The sequence below is a fragment of the Lynx canadensis genome, chromosome B2 (genome assembly GCF_007474595.2).
Source record: "Lynx canadensis isolate LIC74 chromosome B2, mLynCan4.pri.v2, whole genome shotgun sequence".
Classification (NCBI taxonomy): Eukaryota; Metazoa; Chordata; class Mammalia; order Carnivora; family Felidae; genus Lynx; species Lynx canadensis.
In genome coordinates this window covers 80,524,749-80,543,756 of record NC_044307.1, presented here as the reverse complement: position 1 = coordinate 80,543,756, position 19,008 = coordinate 80,524,749, and the positions used below count along the sequence as shown (strand labels likewise).

At 46.0% G+C, this 19,008-nt stretch overlaps 1 protein-coding gene and 1 non-coding gene across 2 annotated transcripts in view; one reads left to right on the top strand and one right to left on the bottom strand.

Moving 5' to 3' along the window:
* Positions 1–19,008, top strand: part of GABRR2 (gamma-aminobutyric acid type A receptor subunit rho2) — a 41,786-nt gene that overhangs the window by 3,577 nt on the left and 19,201 nt on the right. The window contains exon 2 of the mRNA XM_030314589.1: positions 4,458–4,564. Coding sequence (XP_030170449.1) covers positions 4,458–4,564 — 107 coding nt within the window. The remainder of the gene's footprint in view (positions 1–4,457; positions 4,565–19,008) is intronic.
* LOC115515135 lies at positions 8,020–8,108 on the bottom strand. The gene has a single exon (XR_003969188.1). It is a non-coding gene; the product is annotated as a small nucleolar RNA SNORD116 (small nucleolar RNA).

Genomic DNA, 19,008 nt, shown 5'->3' with positions numbered 1-19,008 from the left:
AGGCCCTGGTTCTGTGGCTCTCTGGCCATGGCCATGTTTCCCAATCTTTCTGAACCTCATTTCTCCCACTGAAAAGGGGTGATTTTGAGACCTTCCCCACTGGGATGATGGGGTAACTAGAGCTCGGGGTCTGCACAGAGAGGGGGTGATTCATACAGGTGTAGTCATATTGACTGCAATTATTGTTACCAAATAAACTTCAACACAGTGGCGCTAGCCCTGCTTCTTGAAGGTGTAGCAAGCACATCATTCTTCTCTCCCCACCCAAGGCTGGTTTGAGGTCCTGTGGAGGTTCTGGCTGCCCCACATGGGGCTGGGACTCAGGGTATGACCCCTGGAGCCTGAAGTCTTCGGTCCAAGGCATCCAGGCGCTGAAAGGATGAATTGAGGGCATCTGGCTCACACAAATAGCTCAAGGCTGGAGATACTAGTGGCCTGACTTATCAAATAACTGGTTCCTTAAAAAAAAAAAAAAAAGACTCAACAATGGCATAGGCATTCCAATCTCTTCTGTCCTGCCAGGGTGCTGGAGTTCTGGGACTTCTGTTCCCTAATCTGCCCCTCTAAATGGATATGGAAACTGCTGGCCAGCAGGGATTTGCTCCATGTGAGACAGAGGGGTAGTGTGCCCGTTGCACTCACAATTTAATGTCTGTGATCTGCTAAGCCCTTTGGCTGAGCTCTTCCTCTACCTTTCTGGGGTGTCTTTTCTGAGGTGTCGAATGTGGCCTGTCACACAGTCGCTGAGCAGGCACTGGGCCCAGTGCCTCTTGACTTCTGGAGCCAGGCTTGAGGCAGAGACTGTGAGAATGGAAGCTCCATGGAGGCACCCTGACGGTGACCACCACGCTTCAAGGGGACTGAACTGGGTTCCATATTCCAGCTAACCAGGAGGAAGACTTCTCTCCGATTGGCTTGTCTAAAAGCAACTTTGATCATGGCTTCTTCCTTCAACTGCTTACCTTCAGTGTTTTCCTGTTGCCTTTGGATAAAGACAAAATTCTTAACATGATCTTCAAGGCTCTGCCTGGCCTGGTCCCTAGGTGCCCCTGCAGCCCCACTCTGTCCATTTCAGTGCCTCGCCCTTCTCTTTCCCTTTTATTGAATGCCCACTCCTCTTTCAGCCACTCCTCTTTTCACCTCAAAACTGGTGTGTCTTAAACCAAACTATGGGTGTGTTGAATTTATTTCAGAGTTTATTTATTTTGACAGAGAGAGAGACAGAGAGAGAGAAACAGAGAGTGCAAGCAGGGAAGGGGCAAAGAGAGGGGGAGAGAGAGAATCCCAAGCAGGATCTGTACTGTCAGCACAGAGCCCGATGTGGGGCTCGAACCCATGGACTGTGAGATCATGACCTGAGCAGAAACCAAGAATCGGACGCTTAACTGACTGAGCCACCCAGGCTCCCCATGAGTATGTTGAGTTTCAGTGCCTACAGGATAGCTACTGGGGATAGACAGTTGGATAAAAGGTCTAGAGCAGGGGGTACAGATTTAGGAATCCTCAACACGTTAATGACAATTGAAGCCACAGCTATAGGCGAGCCTGCCAAACAGGGTGTAGAGGGAGAAGAGAGGGCAGCTGGGACAGGGCTCTGGGGACACTAGCAGTTAAGGGATGGGCTGAGGACGAGGGGGAGACTGCAGTGGAGATTGAGAAGGAACCATCAGAGTGATAGGAGGAGAACCCAATGCCGGGTCCGGAAAGACCAGGTTTCTAGCAGAGGCATGGCCCTCTGTGTGGCAGAGAAGCCAGCACCCAGCAAGAGTGCCTGCAGGGCCTCGGGTCAAGCACAAGTGGCGCAGGGCGGACTTGAGTGAGGGGTGGCAGCAGCAGGTGACACGCAGCTGTGTGGAGGATCATTTATTAGGAGGGGGAAAGAGTTTTATTTTAAAGAAAAAGTTTAAAGATGAATATAACTGCCACACCTGTACTGCTGCCACTGTTTAATACATTTTGCACGAGAAGGACGTGCGGTCTAGACAGATACTCTGCTTAGGGGTCAAGATGGGAGAGACTTGAACCCGGTTTGAAGGCTGACGAGAATAAGCCATGGACGAGGGAGATGCTGAGGAAGTTGGGGCGAAGGTGATTGAGGGCAGAGGTCAAGGGCTCTGGGAAGAGCGTCAGGCACCTCTGCCCAACCCCCAGGTACTCTAAGAACCTATGAGTGAAAATACTACTACTGCTCCTGCTCCCGAGTTGCCCCGTCGCTGTTTTCACCTTCTCCCTGAGAAGCTCCAGGTGGCCTTCAGAGAATAGTTGGGAGGTCTGGAGCTCCAGGTGGCTCCTGGGCTGTAAGGTGGGAAGCCCCAGCTTATAGGGGAATCTGCTTCTTGGGTGGGGAGGGAAGTCGGGGCAGACTAACCTTTAGGCCAGCACTGCAGAATAAAACTTTTTGAGACCGAGGAAAAGTTATAGATCTGCACTATCCAATATAGTAAACACCAGCCTCATGTGGCTATTAAGCACATAAGTATGGCTAGTAGAACTAAAGAACTGAACATTAATTTTATTTCATTGTAATTGACTTAAACAGCCACATGTGGCTAGTGGCTACTTTATCGATCAGCCCAGCTTTAGAACTCCATCAAATTGCACTATCTGGGCAGAGCTGATAGAGAATGAAAGTTAATGAGGATTTCACAGAAAGATGTGTCAAAGAACAGAACCTCAAAAGAGGAAACATGTTACTTTCCTCTTATAGAGTTTAAACAGGAAATATGCCTATTTCTCTAAAAGACATGAAGTGTGATAAGAACACTGAGAATAAAATAAGGATGTATATATAAATGAACAACAAACATTCAAAACAAAATCCCTTCATTTACTTCTAAAATCTTTAAATATCCTACACATAACGCTGACTTCTTATAAGGCTGTTTAGTTTCTTCTGTCAAGAATTAGATCTCACAAACTTACAAGAAGACCATGGGGGAAGGGGAAAAAATAGTTTCAGAGAAGGAGGCAAACCATAAGGGACTCTTTTTTTTTTTTTTTTTATGAAATTTATTGACAAATTGGTTTCCATACAACACCCAGTGCTCATCCCAAAAGGTGCCCTCCTCAATACCCATCACCCACCCTCCCCTCCCTCCCACCCCCCATCAACCCCCAGTTTGTTCTCAGTTTTTAACAGTCTCTTATGCTTTGGCTCTCTCCCACTCTAACCTCTTTTTTTTTTTTTTTTTTCCTTCCCCTCCCCCATGGGTTCCTGTTAAGTTTCTCAGGATCCACATAAGAGTGAAACCATATGGTATCTCTCTTTCTCTGTATGGCTTATTTCACTTAGCATTACACTCTCCAGTTCCATCCACGTTGCTACAAAAGGCCATATTTCATTTTTTCTCATGAGGGACTCTTAAATATAGAGAACAAACTGAAGGTTGATGGTGAGAAGAGGGGAGAGGGGAAAATGGGTGATGGGCGTTGAGGAGGGTACTTGTTGGGATGAGCACTGGATGTTGTATGTAAGTGATAAATCATGGGAATCTACTCCCGAAGCCAAGAGCACACTGTATACACTGTATGTTAGCTGACTTGACAATAAATTATATTTAAAAAATAAAAATAAAAAACATTCATAGAAAAAAAAAAAAGGAATTAGATCTCACATCTTGTTAGACCCAAATCCATCCATCCTTCTTTCCTTCCTTCCTCCCTCCCTTCCTTCCTCTCTCCCTCCCCTACTCTCTCCTTTTTTTAAAATCTTAGAATTCTTTTTTTTTTAGCTCTTTTAAAAAATGTTTATTGGTGCGCCTGGGTGGCTCAGTCGGTTAAGCGTCCGACTTCGGCTCAGGTCATGATCTCGTGGTCCGTGATTTCGAGCCCCGCGTCGGGCTCTGTGCTGACAGCTCGGAGCCTGGATCCTATTTCAGATTCTGTGTCTCCCTCTTTCTCTGACCCTCCCCTGTTCATGCTCTCTCTCTCTCTCTCTGTCTCGAAAATAAATGAACATTAAAAAAAATTTTTTTTCTTAATGTTTATTTACTTTGACAGAGAAAGAGAGCAGGGGAGGGGCAGAGAGAGAGGGAGAGAGAAAATCCCAAGCAGGCTCTGTGCCATCAGCTCTGTGCCATGAACCATGAGATCATGACCTGAACCAAAATCAAGAGTCAGATGCTTAACCGACTGAGCCTCCAGGCACCCCCATCACAAAACCAGTATTATAGTAACATAAGAGAAATGTTTAAAAAGAAATATATATATATATAATCCTCCACCATTCAACCCAACTGCTGTCATCCAATCATTACCTTACAAAGGCTCTGCAAGGGTCTGGTTCTCAGGACTGACTATGAGGGCCTGGGGAGGACAGGGTGGGTCAGGAGGGGTGTGTATGTGTGTAGCCTTTGGTGGATGGAGAAGAGATGTCTAACAGGTAGCTCCTATAGGGAGTAATCTCCCCATATGCCTTTGTGGGTCATTGGGAAAACATCTCTTGCTTGTCTTTGCAGTCACCTATATAAGAAGAACCTCGACGTGACCAAAATCCACAAGGGAAAACCTCAGCCACTTCTTAGAGTGGAGGATCATGATTTCTCCATGAGGCCCGCCTTTGGAGGTAGGACTGAGTCCTCAGGGGCTGCCTGCTGCCCTGTCCTGCTCTGTCCTGTTCCCTCAGGCACAACCCTCCCTCGGGGCCCCAGTTTTCCCACTCACAGTCAGATAAGCCCAAATCGGCTTCCGAAGTCTCTCATTTCCTCAAGGAGAGAAGAGTTGGAAGGAAATGAGCTAAGAAGGCTGTTGGCTGAAGTGTTGCTAATGGTTAAGATGTGTACGACCAGAGTGGACCTGCCTTGCTGCTGCCAGCTTTCTTTTCCTAAAACATGAGCCAGCCTGGAGAGTCTGGACACAAAATGGCTCCCCTGGGTCAGCCACCATTCCCAGTGATTAGCTGGGAATTTGGGGTTTTGGGGGCCACCTGCCTTTCAATGCAGCAACAACAATTTAACCCATGATGAGTCCCCTCATAAACTTGGCCCCTAAGGAGCTTTGCTGCTTTGCAGTCAGGGACGGGTGGCCAGGCTGGTGGCCGTCCTTTCTTTCCAGGAATTGGAGAAATGCCACAGGAAGGCCAGGAAAGGAGCCATCTGCTCTCAACAGGCGGGGAGTGGGGTAAGAATAGCAGAATGTGCAAGATGTGCCCCGCCAGCACCCCCCTCCCCTCCCCACTTGTGTACTTGGGAAACTGAGGTCTGGTGCATTTCAGCCAACAGGTACTGGCCAAGGCAGACCTGGGCAAGCTGGCTTCCCTTTCCCTTTATTTCCATTTCCAGATCTTCTCTTAGGGCCCTGGGGCTGTAGGGGTGACCTGCAGGCAAGTCACAGATCCTCTCTGAGCCTCTGTTTGCTGGTTTGCAAAATGGGAATTGTAATCCCTACATCTGGGGTTGTTGTCAGGATTAAAGGAGATAATGTATGTAAAGCCCTTGACACATAAGGATTCAAGTCCCTTTAGAAAAACCCAGCTGTCAGGCCTGCCTCTTGTGTGACTGTTATGGGATTAGACATTAATTCATCCCAGGGGCCTTTGCATTTTAAAAGGCCGCAAAGCCTCTCACTCAGTTCCCTGAGCTCTGACACCTGCAGAGCAGGAAGAGAAAAGTAGGAGGCAGATTATGGTCCCATGTGCCTTCTTCCTGCCCAGGAATGTTGTTCATCACTGGCTCAGGTCAGGAGGTTACCAGCTCCCCCAGGGCTCACCATGATAATGCCCACAAGGAATTTTATGAAAATAAAGTTTTCCTAAATAAGCCACTCTAAAATAGCTGTATCTGCTCCAAGAGGTCTAAGTGAGACATTCCTGTCACAAGGAAGATCCACCTTGCCTTTCTGGTAGAGTGTCAGTTAAGTGGCTAGGACAACAAATACACAATAGCATTAATGACAGCACTTTGATACTGGTTTTTCTGCACCAGGCACCATTCTAATCAAGGTATGTACATACAGGATCTTATTTCAGTCCTCAGGACTGCTCTGTGATGTAGATACTATCATTTTTCCCAGATGGGGAAACTGAGGCCTAGAGAGGTGAACTCACTGGGTCAGGTCACACTCCTGCTGAGGTTAGGCCCTCCCTCCTGGCAGAGTGTCTTTTCTTGTACTTTCGACTTGTATGTCCCTCGATGCAGGACTGACATACCCATCGGGCAGAGTAGGCATAGTGTTAAAGGATCACAATGATATTCTTAGGGACCCCTGAAAATATTTTAATGTATTTAAACACTTTTCTTCTTTTAATGTTTTGTTTTTGAGAGACAGAAAGAGAGCATGAGTGGGGGAGGGGCAGAGAGAGAGAGAGAGAGAGAGAGAGAGAGAGAGAGAACCCAAGCAGGCTCCAGGCTCCCATCTGTCAGCACAGAGCCTGACACGAGGCTCAAACCCACAAACCATGAGACCATGACCTGAGCCAAAGTCAGACGCTCACCCCACTGAGCTGCCCAGGTGCCCCTAAATGACTGTTATCATCTATAATCTCTGGAAGTATCTGAACAAGGGTTAGAACCAAGAAGCTTTCCCTGCAGGTACTCCTGAGGGTCTCCATTCCATCCAGCACCCCATCCTTGGGCAGGGGACACTGCCCAGGTGGCAGGCAGGTCTCTGAGGAAGGAGACTGGCAGACATAGGTGACTCTGCAAATAACAGACTCTGTGCAAGTAACTCCTTACTTGTTGGCAGCCCTGTGCCAGGAGCCTGGTAAGAAGCAGAGCCTGGGCCCAACCTGCCCTCATGCTCGCCCCTCCTGACTCCCTCCCCGGCTTAGCACCCACACACACTAAGCAGGTCATTTGAACAAAGATGTTGTGAAGTTATGTCTTATTCCTGTCCTCTCTTCCTATTTTATTTCTATAAGAGGGGCTTCCTGAGGATTGATGTTTAAAAGTAGTTGATAAAGAAGAATTTATCTGAGGCCAGATACCCCACGGTGACCTTTTCGGTCTGGAAAGAGAACAGATTAAAAATCTAGCAGCTTCCTAATAATCCCAGGGATCAGTTGAAACAAAAATACCTTGCCTAAGCTCCCAGCTGCCTGATTCATTAGTGCATCCTGGTTAGAGGAAACTCCAAAGACCTGGGGTGTCTCCTCCATTTGTTAGGCGATATGCTGCAATGCAGGTTTTTTTAATATTTAGTTTTTAAGAAATTGTGGTAAAATACATATAACATAAAATTGACTATGTTAACCATTTGTAACTGTACAGGTCAGTGGCATAGTTATCCAACCATCACCCCCACCCATCTCCAGAATGTTTTCATCTTCCCAAACTGAAACCCTGTCCCCATTAAAAAGTTAACTCCAGGGGCGCCTGGGTGGCGCAGTCGGTTAAGCGTCCGACTTCAGCCAGGTCACGATCTCACGGTCTGTGAGTTCGAGCCCCGCGTCAGGCTCTGGGCTGATGGCTCGGAGCCTGGAGCCTGTTTCCGATTCTGTGTCTCCCTCTCTCTCTGCCCCTCCCCCGTTCATGCTCTGTCTCTGTCTGTCCCAAAAATAAATAAAAACATTGAAAGAAAAAAAAAAAAAGTTAACTCCAGCTCTTTCCTTTTTCCCCAGCCCCTGGCAACCACCATTCTATTTTCTGTCTCTAGGAATCTGACCACTCTCGGTACCTCGTGTAGGTGGAATCATACCGCTTTTGACTGGCTTTTGTGACTGGCTTATTTTGTTTATTTTTATTTGCTTATTTATTTTTGTTATAGCACAATTTGTATATTTCAAGAAGACAAAAAATTAGTATTGTTTACAGTATCTTAAGATAAATTGCCTTTGAATGGGAGCTTCCTTCCCAGTACTTTGAGGTCTACAAGGCACATCTAGAAAATTTACTTCTGTGGAAACTGAGGACTGCTTAAATTGAATGGCAGGGAGGGAGAGGGACTGTGGTTTTTCTTTTTGATTAATTGCTGTAACACTGTCCTTTGGGCGACTGAGGGAGTCTCATGTTTTCTTTAGACATCATTAGGCCCCAGAGCTCTTGCAGGACAACTTTGACGCTATATGAATTCTGCCATCTTGCCAGCACTGATGAGAATGACGGTAGTGAGTTCTCACTCAAGTTTGTGCAGCTTTAAAAGAATGCAGTTGAGGAGGGAGTCATCGTCAATCTGGCTTATTTCTTTTAACATAATGTCCTCAAGCTTCACCCATGTTGTAACATAGATCAGCATTCCCTTCCTTTTTAATAATATTCCACTGAATGCATAGATCACGTTTGGTTTATCCATTCATCTGTTAGTGGACATTGGGTTGTTTCCACCCTTAGGAAATTATGAATTATGCTTCCACGAACATAGGTGTACAGATACCTGTTTGAGATCCTGATTTTAATTCTTTGGGGTATATTCAGAAGTGGAATTGCTGGATCATAGGGTAGTTCAGTTTAATTTTTTGAGGAACCTCCACACTTTCTTCTACAGCAGCTGTACTTTTTACATTGCCACTAGCACAATGTTGATATTTAATGCAAATTGTATACAGGGGAGGTATAGGAGGGATGGAGTGTCATCACCCTACTGTGGGTAGGAAAAGAAAAGCAGCTCAGGGGCTGAGGTGTGCTCTCCTTGCCCTGCCACATGCTGGCCTAGAATTCTGAGGAGTCTGAGAGTTCTGAAGTTGGACTTAACCTTCAGGATTGTCGTGAAGGTGCATTTATCAAAGAGGTAGGATAGGCTATCTGTAATTTTGCAGTATCTTTGCTTGATTTATAACCTTCAGATACACATATGGCATATGGGTCTCTGGTTGTGCTCTTGCCTAGAGGTTGACCCGCAAATGTTGTTGCTGTCCATAGATGTCACCTCCTGGCACCTGGCACCAGGGAGGAGAGTGGGCCCAGAAGGGCAAACCTCGAGGTCAGCACTGGGTGGGTTGAGATTGAGTGACTCAGAGAGACCCGAAGACTGAACCCAGCCTTTGACCAGGGGCAAGTTGGGACACCATCTGAGCCAAAAGCACCTTCCCCATATCAGTTTCTAGAACAGAACACTTCCTGTGTTAAATCCACACAGCAAAGGGCTGAATTCAACAGAGAAGGTATGCAGCATTGGCTCATATGTTTCCTTGAGGTAACTGCAAACCCAATGTGTCCAGCTTCACTTCATGAGCCTGCCGATTTTCTGTCAGCTTTTTCTTGGGCAACTCAGGCTGGAAGGTGTTGAGCTGGGCTGGGTTTGCCCTCCTTCTCCTCCAAGTCAACCAGCTTGAATCAATTCACCCATTAAACTCTCACTCAGATCTGCCCCCTCCTTCCCCTCCCTCATCCCCTTACACCACCCATTCTCAATATGCTCTTGGGGGGTGAAAAAAGTCTCAGACGTTATAGTCGTTTGTGGCCCTCCAAAGCTCAGTCCTCCCTGACAAAGTCTTTTTCCTTAGTATTTTATTTAAATTAAAATTAATTAAAACCTTAAATTCCACTAGAATTTTCACTTTAGGGGGCAATAAAGGTGAGAAGTTTGGAAGCACTGCTTATGGCAACACAGTGGTTCCCACCCCACTCACAGTCAGGTTCACCTCCTGGAAACATCGCTTCCATGTGCTGCTCCCTCAGAAACTGTAGGCTCCCCATATTCTTCAAGAGGAAATGCAGCCCCTGCTTCTCCCTGCTGGATCCCAAGACCTCCACAGTCTTCTCCCTGCTACCCCTGACGAGGACTCTTCCCTGCTAGAACACTTTCTGTCCCTGCACACCCATGCTTGTTTCTGCCTATGATCATCTGTTCCCAACGCCCCTGCTCCATGCTGCCCTGCTTCATCCATCTATCCAGAACCCACTTTAACTCCTCTCCTCTAACATGTGGCCTCTCTCGGCTATTTTGAACTATATGACCTTCTGATTTGAAATAACTGCACAGATTCATTCTTTCCCTCACAAGACTGCCCCTCCACTTCAGGCACCAAATGCAAGTCGTCCCCAAGTCACCTGCACTTGTCTGACTTGGTTACAAAATCAGGAGTTCCCACACCCCCTCCGCAGGCTTGGTAGTTTGCTATAATGGCTCATAGAGCTCAGGGGAATACTTTACTATTGCTGGTTCATTATAAAGTAGATTATAAAAGACACAGACGATCAGCCAGATGAAGAGGTAGGCAGTATGAGAACTAGAGTCCTGAGCACGGGGGCCTCTGTCGCATGGAGTTGGGGTATGCCATCTTCCCTGCATGTGGATGTGTTTGCTATCCTGGAAACTCACTAAACCCTGTTGTTTAGGGTTTTATAGAGGTTCCATTCCATAGGCATAATTGATGAAATCATTGGCTATTGGTGATTACCTCAGTCTCCAGTGCCCACCTCTCCCCAGAGGTTGGAGGGTGAGGCTGGAACTTCCAAAACTTTAATCACAAGGTTGGTTCCCCTGATAAGCAGCCCCCATCCCGAAGCTATGTAGGCATCCACCAAAAGTCTCCTCATTAGCATAAACTCAGAATGTTTGGTGGAGGTTTGTGATGAACAAAAAAGATGCTCTTCTCACCCCTATCATTCAGGAAATTACAGGGGTCTCAAGAGCTAGAAACCAGAGAAAAAGACCAAATATATATATATATATATATATATATATATATATATATATATATATATATTTCTTTTCATATCACAATATCACAATTTCTGTGTCACCTTGCAAGGTCACTGCCTACTTACTTCTCTAGCTGCATTGCCTCTAATGCGATGCCTTCCTAAGGAACTTTCTAGGGTAATTCTGGTGCTTTTCACCTGGGATGATAATTTAGAACCACCCCCATAGAAGATGCCCTCTGTGTTTGGGGCACCCAGATGTATGAGTGCCCCCATGGCTCTCCAAGTGCTTTACTCTGTGGCCTCATCCTTAGCAGGGATTCAACCCTGGACTTCCAAGCCCCAGGAGTCTGGCCACCAAGGCTTCAACTGCTACTCATCTGGCCAACGTGAGACCCATGGAGCCAGCTTAAAGCAAGGTCATGGCTCTATTTGAATTTGAGGCCTCCTTTTGAGTGCTCCTTGGACCTCCCTGGCTCTGCCTCTCCACTTTGCCACGCTGGGTGGGCTAGTGCTTCCCGATTACATCTGAGGTTGGGGAGTCGAAGTGAGGGACACAGCTGACTCTCTGGGGTGGGGCTCCTGCAGCCTTTTTCCTGGGAGCTCCTGCCCTTGGAGGAAACTCCTCTGATCCTTCCTTTGTGCTCGTGGCCTTTCCCTTCTGGAACACAAACCCTAACTTGCCACCCACGCTGTGCTCCTACTCACTCCTTCCCCTGAAATTAATCTTCCCTTCCTGGTCTCTCCCTCACACAGCCCCTTCTCTACAGTTCTGCTTGGGGCAATCTCACTGCTTCCCTCACTTGACCCCACCTGAGCCCAAGTGACTAACAAGGTCACCATGCTCCGAAAGGATAGGATGCTGGGCCTGGTAACAAGTCTGTTTGGGGATGTTAAATTTACGAAATTGTTAGATATCCAGTGGAGACCTCTTTCAATCTTTAACAACAATCAGGCTATTGGAGTTTGGGTCAGAGATAGGGCCCAGGAGGGTGATGAGAGTCAGTCTTTCAGGGAAGAGTTGTTTGTGGGAGGGGCTTTGTTGCAGACACCACAGAGGGAGGGGTTTCAACAAGGGGTGGGGCATGGGGTGGTGGTCAGGAAGATTCCTCGACTTAGCAAGCATCCGGAGGGGGGGAGACAAGTAGGAGGTGGAGACAGCTAGTGGAGATGGGGTGGCAGAAGAGTTTGACAAGAGGAAAGTGGCCACCAGGGCATGGGAAATTGTAAAATCTCACTTCTGGAAGTCTCCTTAAAGGTCAGTCGTGCAGCGGTCCTCAAACTTGAGAATGGATCAGCATCACCGCAGTGCTTACGGAGACCCAGCCTCCCAGCCCCCCCCCCCCCCCCTACAGAGCCTCTGGCTCAGAAGGCCTGTGGTAACACTTGAGAATTGTATTGCTAACAAGTGCCCGGTGAGGCTGATGTGGCTCATGAAGGAAGAGGCCCTGATCCAGTCCAGCCTAGATCCTAAAGTCCTAACACCAAAAATCCTGTTTTAACAAAATACCATAGATGGCTTAAAGAACAGAAATTTATTTCTCACAGTTCTGGAGACTGGAAGTCTGAGATCAGGGTGCCGTCCGATGTGGTTCCTGATGAGCGTCCTCTTCCTGGTTTCCAGGTGCGGACTTTTCACTGTGTCCTCACGAGGTTGAGGGAGAGAGAAGCAAACTCTCTGATCTCTTCTTACAAGGGCACTGCTCCTATTTGAGGAGATTCTACCCTCGTGTACTACTCACCTACCAAAGGCCCAGACCTCCTAACACCATCACATGGGGAACTAGGCTTCAACATGTGAATCTGGGGACATGAGGGGACACAAACATTCAGTCCACAGCAGCCACTTCCTTCCGTGGGGTCTCTGCCAACTCAGCACCTGCATAGGCCTTTTGAACCTTTCTTAGTGATGAATAGCTGAGAGGTTTCCCAAAATTGTTAAGCACAGGACCTGCAGCAAAGGGCAAGGCTGCTCACAGGCAAACTTGTTTTCACAAAGAATAGGTGATCAAGGCTGTTTCCTTGGTGAGTCAGCGGTGGAAGGGGAACCCTGTACTTACTGAGGTGTTCCACGAACACGTTCTTCATCGTTTACACAGGGGCAGCTGTGCCTATTCCAGATTCTCCCCCGTCCACTAGGACACTCTCTTGGTCTCTACAAAAATATTTTCTTGAGGTAAGCATCGTGGTAGTGTTCTGTAGGTTCTTTAGCAAATTACCACAAATTTAGAGACTTAACACAGATTCGGACACCTGGGAGGCTCAGCCAGTTAAGTATCTGACTTCGGCTCAGGGCATGGTTTTGCCGTTAGTGAGTTCGAGCCCTGCATCAGGCTCTGCGCTGACAGCTTAGAGCCTGGAGCCTATTTCAGATTCTGTGTCTCCCTCTCTCTCTGCCCCTCCCCCCACTCGTGTTCTGTCTCTGTCTCTCTTAAAAATAAATAAACATTAAAAAAAATTTTTAGGGGCACCTGGGTGGCTCAGTCGGTTGAGCGTCCAACTTTGGCTCAGGTCACGATCTCACGGTTCGTGGGTTAGAGCCCCACGTCTGGCTCTGTGCTGACAGCTCAGAGCTGAGAGCCTGCTTTGGATTCTGTCTCCCTCTCTCTCTCTGTCCCTCCCTGCCTGCACTCTGTCTCTGTCTCTCAAAAATAAACAAACATTAAAAAAATTAAAAAAAATTTTTTAAACCACACAGATTTATTATCTTACAGTTCTGTTGTTCAGAAGTCCTAAATGGGTCACACTTGGCTAAAATTAAGGTGTCAGCAGGGCTGTGCTCCTTCCTGGAGGTTTCAGAAAGAATCTGTTTTCTTGCCCTTTCTGACTTGGCTGCCCAGATTCCTTGGCTCCTGGCTTTTTTCTTCTGTCTTTAAAGCCAGCAACAGCTGGGTAAGTTCTTCAAACGTTGCATCACTCTGACCTCTTCTCTTTCTTCTACATTTAAGGACCTTTGTGACTACATTGGGCCCATCTGGATAATTAAGGCTGCTCTCCCTATTTTAAGGGCAGCTGAATAGCAACCTTAATTCTATCTGGAACCTAAATTCCCCTTTGCCATGGTGCCTAACATTCACAAGTTCTGAGGATTAGGATATAAGCAACTCTGGGGGGCCTATCAGAAATATATATAAGGTGAATCTTTACATGTGTAAACAATTATCCTTGAAAACACTACGCAGCTTCTCAGAAGTCTGCCTCATATCTCCTCCCAGCTGGTGTCTCCCGAGGGTAACCATTATGCTGCCTTCTATCTCCATGAATTAGTTTTGCTCATTCTTGAGCTTTATATAGAGGGAATCATACAGTGTATGAAGTGACCATGTTCCTCTTGGAACAGTATGACCATTAGAGAGGTGGTTTTTTGTTTTAGTTTTTTTTTTTTTTTAATCATTTTAAGTGCCAGTCTGTCTTTCCGAGGCTTCTATACATAGGACCTTGCCTGACACAATAATGCTGCCATTCAGAAAATATCTCTTCCATGTGAAAACCCTTCAAGTCATTGAAGACTGTCCAATGTTTTTAAATTTTGCAAGATCAATATCCCATGTCCTCCGATAGCTCCTGACATGGTGTCATCGCAAAGTGCTCCCTACCCCCACCCACTTCAATAATGAGGTGCTGTTCTATGCTATTCACAGGGGTATTCCTGGTTCCAGATGCAATCCTCCCTCAGATGTGATTGGGTCACACAGAGCCAGGGAATCAACCTTCTGTTGCTCCAGATGTCTATGAAAACCTTTTGTGTGTCCTTCCAAATTCTTTTATGCATATGTGAGTAAATATGCACATGGTCTCTCCCCACCCCATCTTTTGGACAATTGTTAGTTGCTCTACATACTCTTCTGCACTTGATTTTTCTTTCTGACTCAGCAATATATTTTGGGAATCTCTCCCTATTAGTTCACAAAGAACTTCTTCATCTTTTTAATGGTTACTTATTATTCCATGGTATGGATCTACCATACTTCATTTGATCAATGTCTTATTGAAAAATATGTGAGTTGTTTCCAGAATTTCACTATCACAAATCATATATACAAATGTCATTTTGTAATTTTGGCAATCACAGGATTATCTAAATAGATACAGAAAAGCTCTTGATAAAGAAGAACACCTGTTGATGCTAAGAATTCTTAGCAAACTAAGATCTGACAACAGATGAGAAGAAATAAAATCCAGTAGAAAAACAGATGACAAGCAATTCATAGAAGATGAAATTCTGAAGCTACAAGTGTTTAAAGGTGCTCAAACATATTGGTGATTGGAGAAATAGAAATTAAAACAACACTGAGAAAGAATTTTATACCCATCAGATTGGCAAACCTTAGAAAGTTGGATCATGACAAGTGTTGGCAGCCACTGGGCATAAGAGAACCCTCCTTTGCTGTCAGTGAGTGTGACCATGGTGTGTAACACACTGGTCAGCTTTCTACCACAGTCACCCAAGAGACTGGCAGCCTGAGACAAGGACACGGAGCCTCTGTAAGACAAGGGGAATACGGGGTTTATTATAGGACCAGCACAGACTTTAGATCTGGACACAGAGGTCACCAGGTGGGAGAGTTTTGCTACTGGAGGCCAAAGGCAGGACCACGGATTTACCAAAAGAACCATGGAGTCTGTTGCACCTCGGCAAACACCAGTCCAGGGGTTGATTGGGCCAAGCACTTCATGACAGAGGCCAGCCAGCATGGATGCAAGGGCCCTTTTCTCCTCCATGATGCAAGGTCAACTAAGGTGAGAAGAAATTAGAAACAGGACTAGATTGAGCTGCTGTTAGTTGGTAATTGAAAAATTTTCACACTTTGACACATGATCTTTTTTGCGAGAAAGGTCGAAAAGCTGCCTTTTTTTCCCCACATTTGAGAAGTGTGAGTTAATTATCCACCTTGCTCCCCTGTACCTCCTGACACTGTACATGCAACCTGAAACGTCCTTCTTCCCTTCGCTACCTGTTAGAAGTAACCAGTGCCTCAAAGCGCAGCCCAAATGCTGTCCCTATGGTGACACTCTCTCCAGTGCCTCAGAATTAATCAAAAGCTGTCTCTTTTGTGAAATTTTCTACAGTGCCTTTGGTTAGAATTAATTGAGCTTTGCTCCTATTATCACAGAGCTCATTGTCCCTCTTAGTGGATTTTAGTCTCCTGGAGGAAGGAACTGTGTCTTCTTGATCTCCACATTCCCAGCTGTGTGGTCTGGGAGACACGGACAGTGTGGGTTGGAATGAATGAACCAGTCAGTCAGGGAAGGTGAGGTGAACCAGGAAACACTGCACACTGGAAGGTCTTATTGAGAGTCAGCTGCAATGCTGATCTCTGAAAGACTGTGACACCTAAAATACCAAAGTAACGGGGCACCTGGGTGGCTCAGTTCATTAAGCATCTGACTTTGGCTCAGGTCATGATTTCACAGTTTGTGAGTTCGAGCCCCACGTCAGGCTCTGTGCTGACAGCTCAGAGCCTGGAGCCTGCTTCCAGTTCTGTGTCTCCCCTCTCTCTCCCCCTCCCCCGTTTACACTGTCTCCCTCGCAAAAATAAATAAACAAAAAAAGTTTAAAAAGAGTAAGATAAAATACTAAAGTAAGAAGAAGAATGCTGAAGTGACCAGCACTAAGGTCTTGTTTATTTGTTTGTTTGTTTCAATTAATTTTACTACAAGCCTGAGATTTCATTATAAAAAGAGGCTTTGAAAAGACTTTGAAAAGACAGTATCTTTGAAAAGATACTGCCAGATGACAGAAGACATAGACATTTCTCCAAAGAAGACATCCGGATGGCCTGCAGACACATGGAAACATACTCAACGTCACTCATCCTCAGGGAAATGCAAATCAAAACCACACTGAGATACTACCTCACACCTGTTAGAATGACTAAAATCAAAACCAGAAGAAACAACAGGTGTTGTTGAGGATGTGGAGAAAAAGGAACCTTTAGGCACAGTTAGTGGGAATGTAAACTGTGGAAAATACTATAGAGGTTCTTCAAAAAATTAAAAATAGAACTACCATATGATCCAGTAATTCCACTACTAGGTGTTTACCCAAAGAAAGTGAAAATACTAATTCAAAAAGATAAATGTACCCCTATGTTTACTGCAGCATTATTTACAATAACCAAATTATGGAAGCAGCCCAAATGTCCATCAATAGAGGAATGGATAAAGAAGTGGGGTGTGTGTGTGTGTGTGTGTGTGTGTGTGTGTGTGTGTGTGTGTATGTAGTGGAATATTATTCAGCCATAAAAAAGAACGAAATTTTGCCAATTACACCAACATGGATGGAACTAGAGAGTATAATGCTAAGTGAAATAAATCAGTCAGAGAAAGACAAATACCATATGCTTTTACTCAGATATGGAATTAAAAAAACAAATGGAAAAAAGAGACAAAAAAACCCCAGACTCTTAACTACAGAGAACAAAGAGATGGTTACCAGAGGGGAGGTGAATGGGGGATGGGTGAAATAGGTGAAGGGGATTAAGAGTACACGTATCATGATGAGCATTGAGTCATGTATGGAAGTGTGGAATCACTATATTGTACACCTGAAACTAATATTACACTGTATGTTAACTACACTGGAATTAAAAAATTAATTAATTTAAAAAAGACTGCCACATGAGCCGGGTTAATTCAATGACCACAGTATTTCTTTGGACAAACCCTTGACGTGTTTTTTCCCTCCCTTTAATGTGGCAAGTTTTAACTCCTTAGTACCTGGGAGCATGCGTTGCTAATAACTGCCAGCCCTTCTTCAAGTGTGGCCTACAGAGATTTTTCTGTTGTTGGGTTTCCCCATTTTGTCCTGTGGCACAGTCTGGAGCAGTTTATTTCTGCTCACACTGCTGAAGGTGAGTGAAGCCACGCTTCACCTACAGCTAGGGCTGGGTGATAGTCCAGGACCTGAGTTTGGCCGTTTGGAGTCCAGGGTCAGTGGGCATTGACACTGGTGTGGCAGGCAGAACACCATGGGTACCTGCGATTTCCTTGCAGAACTGGGTCTACAGTGTGGCCCCTCAGTGACTAGAAACCAGGGCTAAGAGGTTAGCAGTCATTCCTTCCCCCAACGTGTATTAAGCCCTCCTCAGGCCAGGCTCTCTGTTCTGTGAGTGCTGAGGGAAATACAATGAGTAAGTTTCAGGCTCTACCCTCTGGGTAAATGAGATAGGCCACAATAATAATGGCAATGATCATATAACTAATTATAGAACATCTTATATGCCAAACCCTTACATGGGCTTTCCATGGATTAACACATTCAATCCTCATGACAACTGTATGAAGCTGGTATATAATTACACCTATTTACAGATAAGGAAACCAAGGCACGGAGAAATTATGTATGCCCAAGGTCACACTGCTGGTGGATGATGGGACCAAAATCCAACTCCTGGCTACCACAGTAGGTTTATTTTTTGACTCTTTTGAATCACAGAGTCCTTCAAAAATCTGTTTGTTTCCCTGAATAATGATAATCTCTGTTACATGGGCGTGCATGCACACACACACACGCATGCTTACTTTTTATGTAATTTCAGAAGGTTCGCAGAAGGCTTGCACCTGTCCCTAGGGGCTCCATGAGCTCAGGACAACTACCCCTGCCTGCCTTGCACAGATGATCTCCACATGAGGGCATTGGTGGAGAGTGACAAATCACAGACATGACAAAGCAGTCAGGGGCAGCTGGAAGGTGGCATGAAGGGTACCGAGGGAGGTCTGAGGAGGGAATGCAAGGCCAGGTGGGGCACCAGAGGAACAGAGAAAGGGGCCTTGATTCTCTCCAGAGCCTGTTCTCTCTTCTGGCCCCCATGAGGGCAAGGTGGCTTTCTCGGGCTTGTCTTCCACTTTCTGATTTTGATCATTCATTCCTATAGCAGAGGCTCCTCCACCCACTGACAAACCAGTTGGGGAAGAGAGGAGTGGGGGGACTCAGGGACCTGCCTCCTTAATCCGGGTTGGCAAATGACCTCTCTCTTCTCCACCTGTGGGACCACAGAACCTGCAACATCCTCCCTTCCTCTTCTTCCTTCTACACTTGCAGAGGAACCTCATGCCATTGACTTCAGGTCTTGTTATCTATTAATAGGATCACTGCCCCACCCTACTCTAATGTGTGGGGGTGAGGGGGCAGAGTTTGGAGGCTGGCAAAGCAGAAAGACAACCCTCCTCCCCAGTGGTCGATGGGGGGGTGGATGAGTGTTCTGGTAGGAAAAGAACAGGACACGGTGGGGTCCGGCAACCTCAGGGGGCTGGGGAAATCCTTCTAGAAGAAAGGTGGGGTTTAAGTTGAGACTCCGATCAATTTGACTAGATTGACTAGTAATACCTCATTGTGTTTCAAATGGAGTTATGTCTATTTGGTGTGTCTGTGATTTATTTCCTCTTTTTCGAAATGTTTGTTTGAAGTCTCAGCTGTTTTTGTATTGGGTTGTCTGACTTTTTCTTAATGGGACTCTTAAGAATTATTTATATATTCTGCATGCGAGCT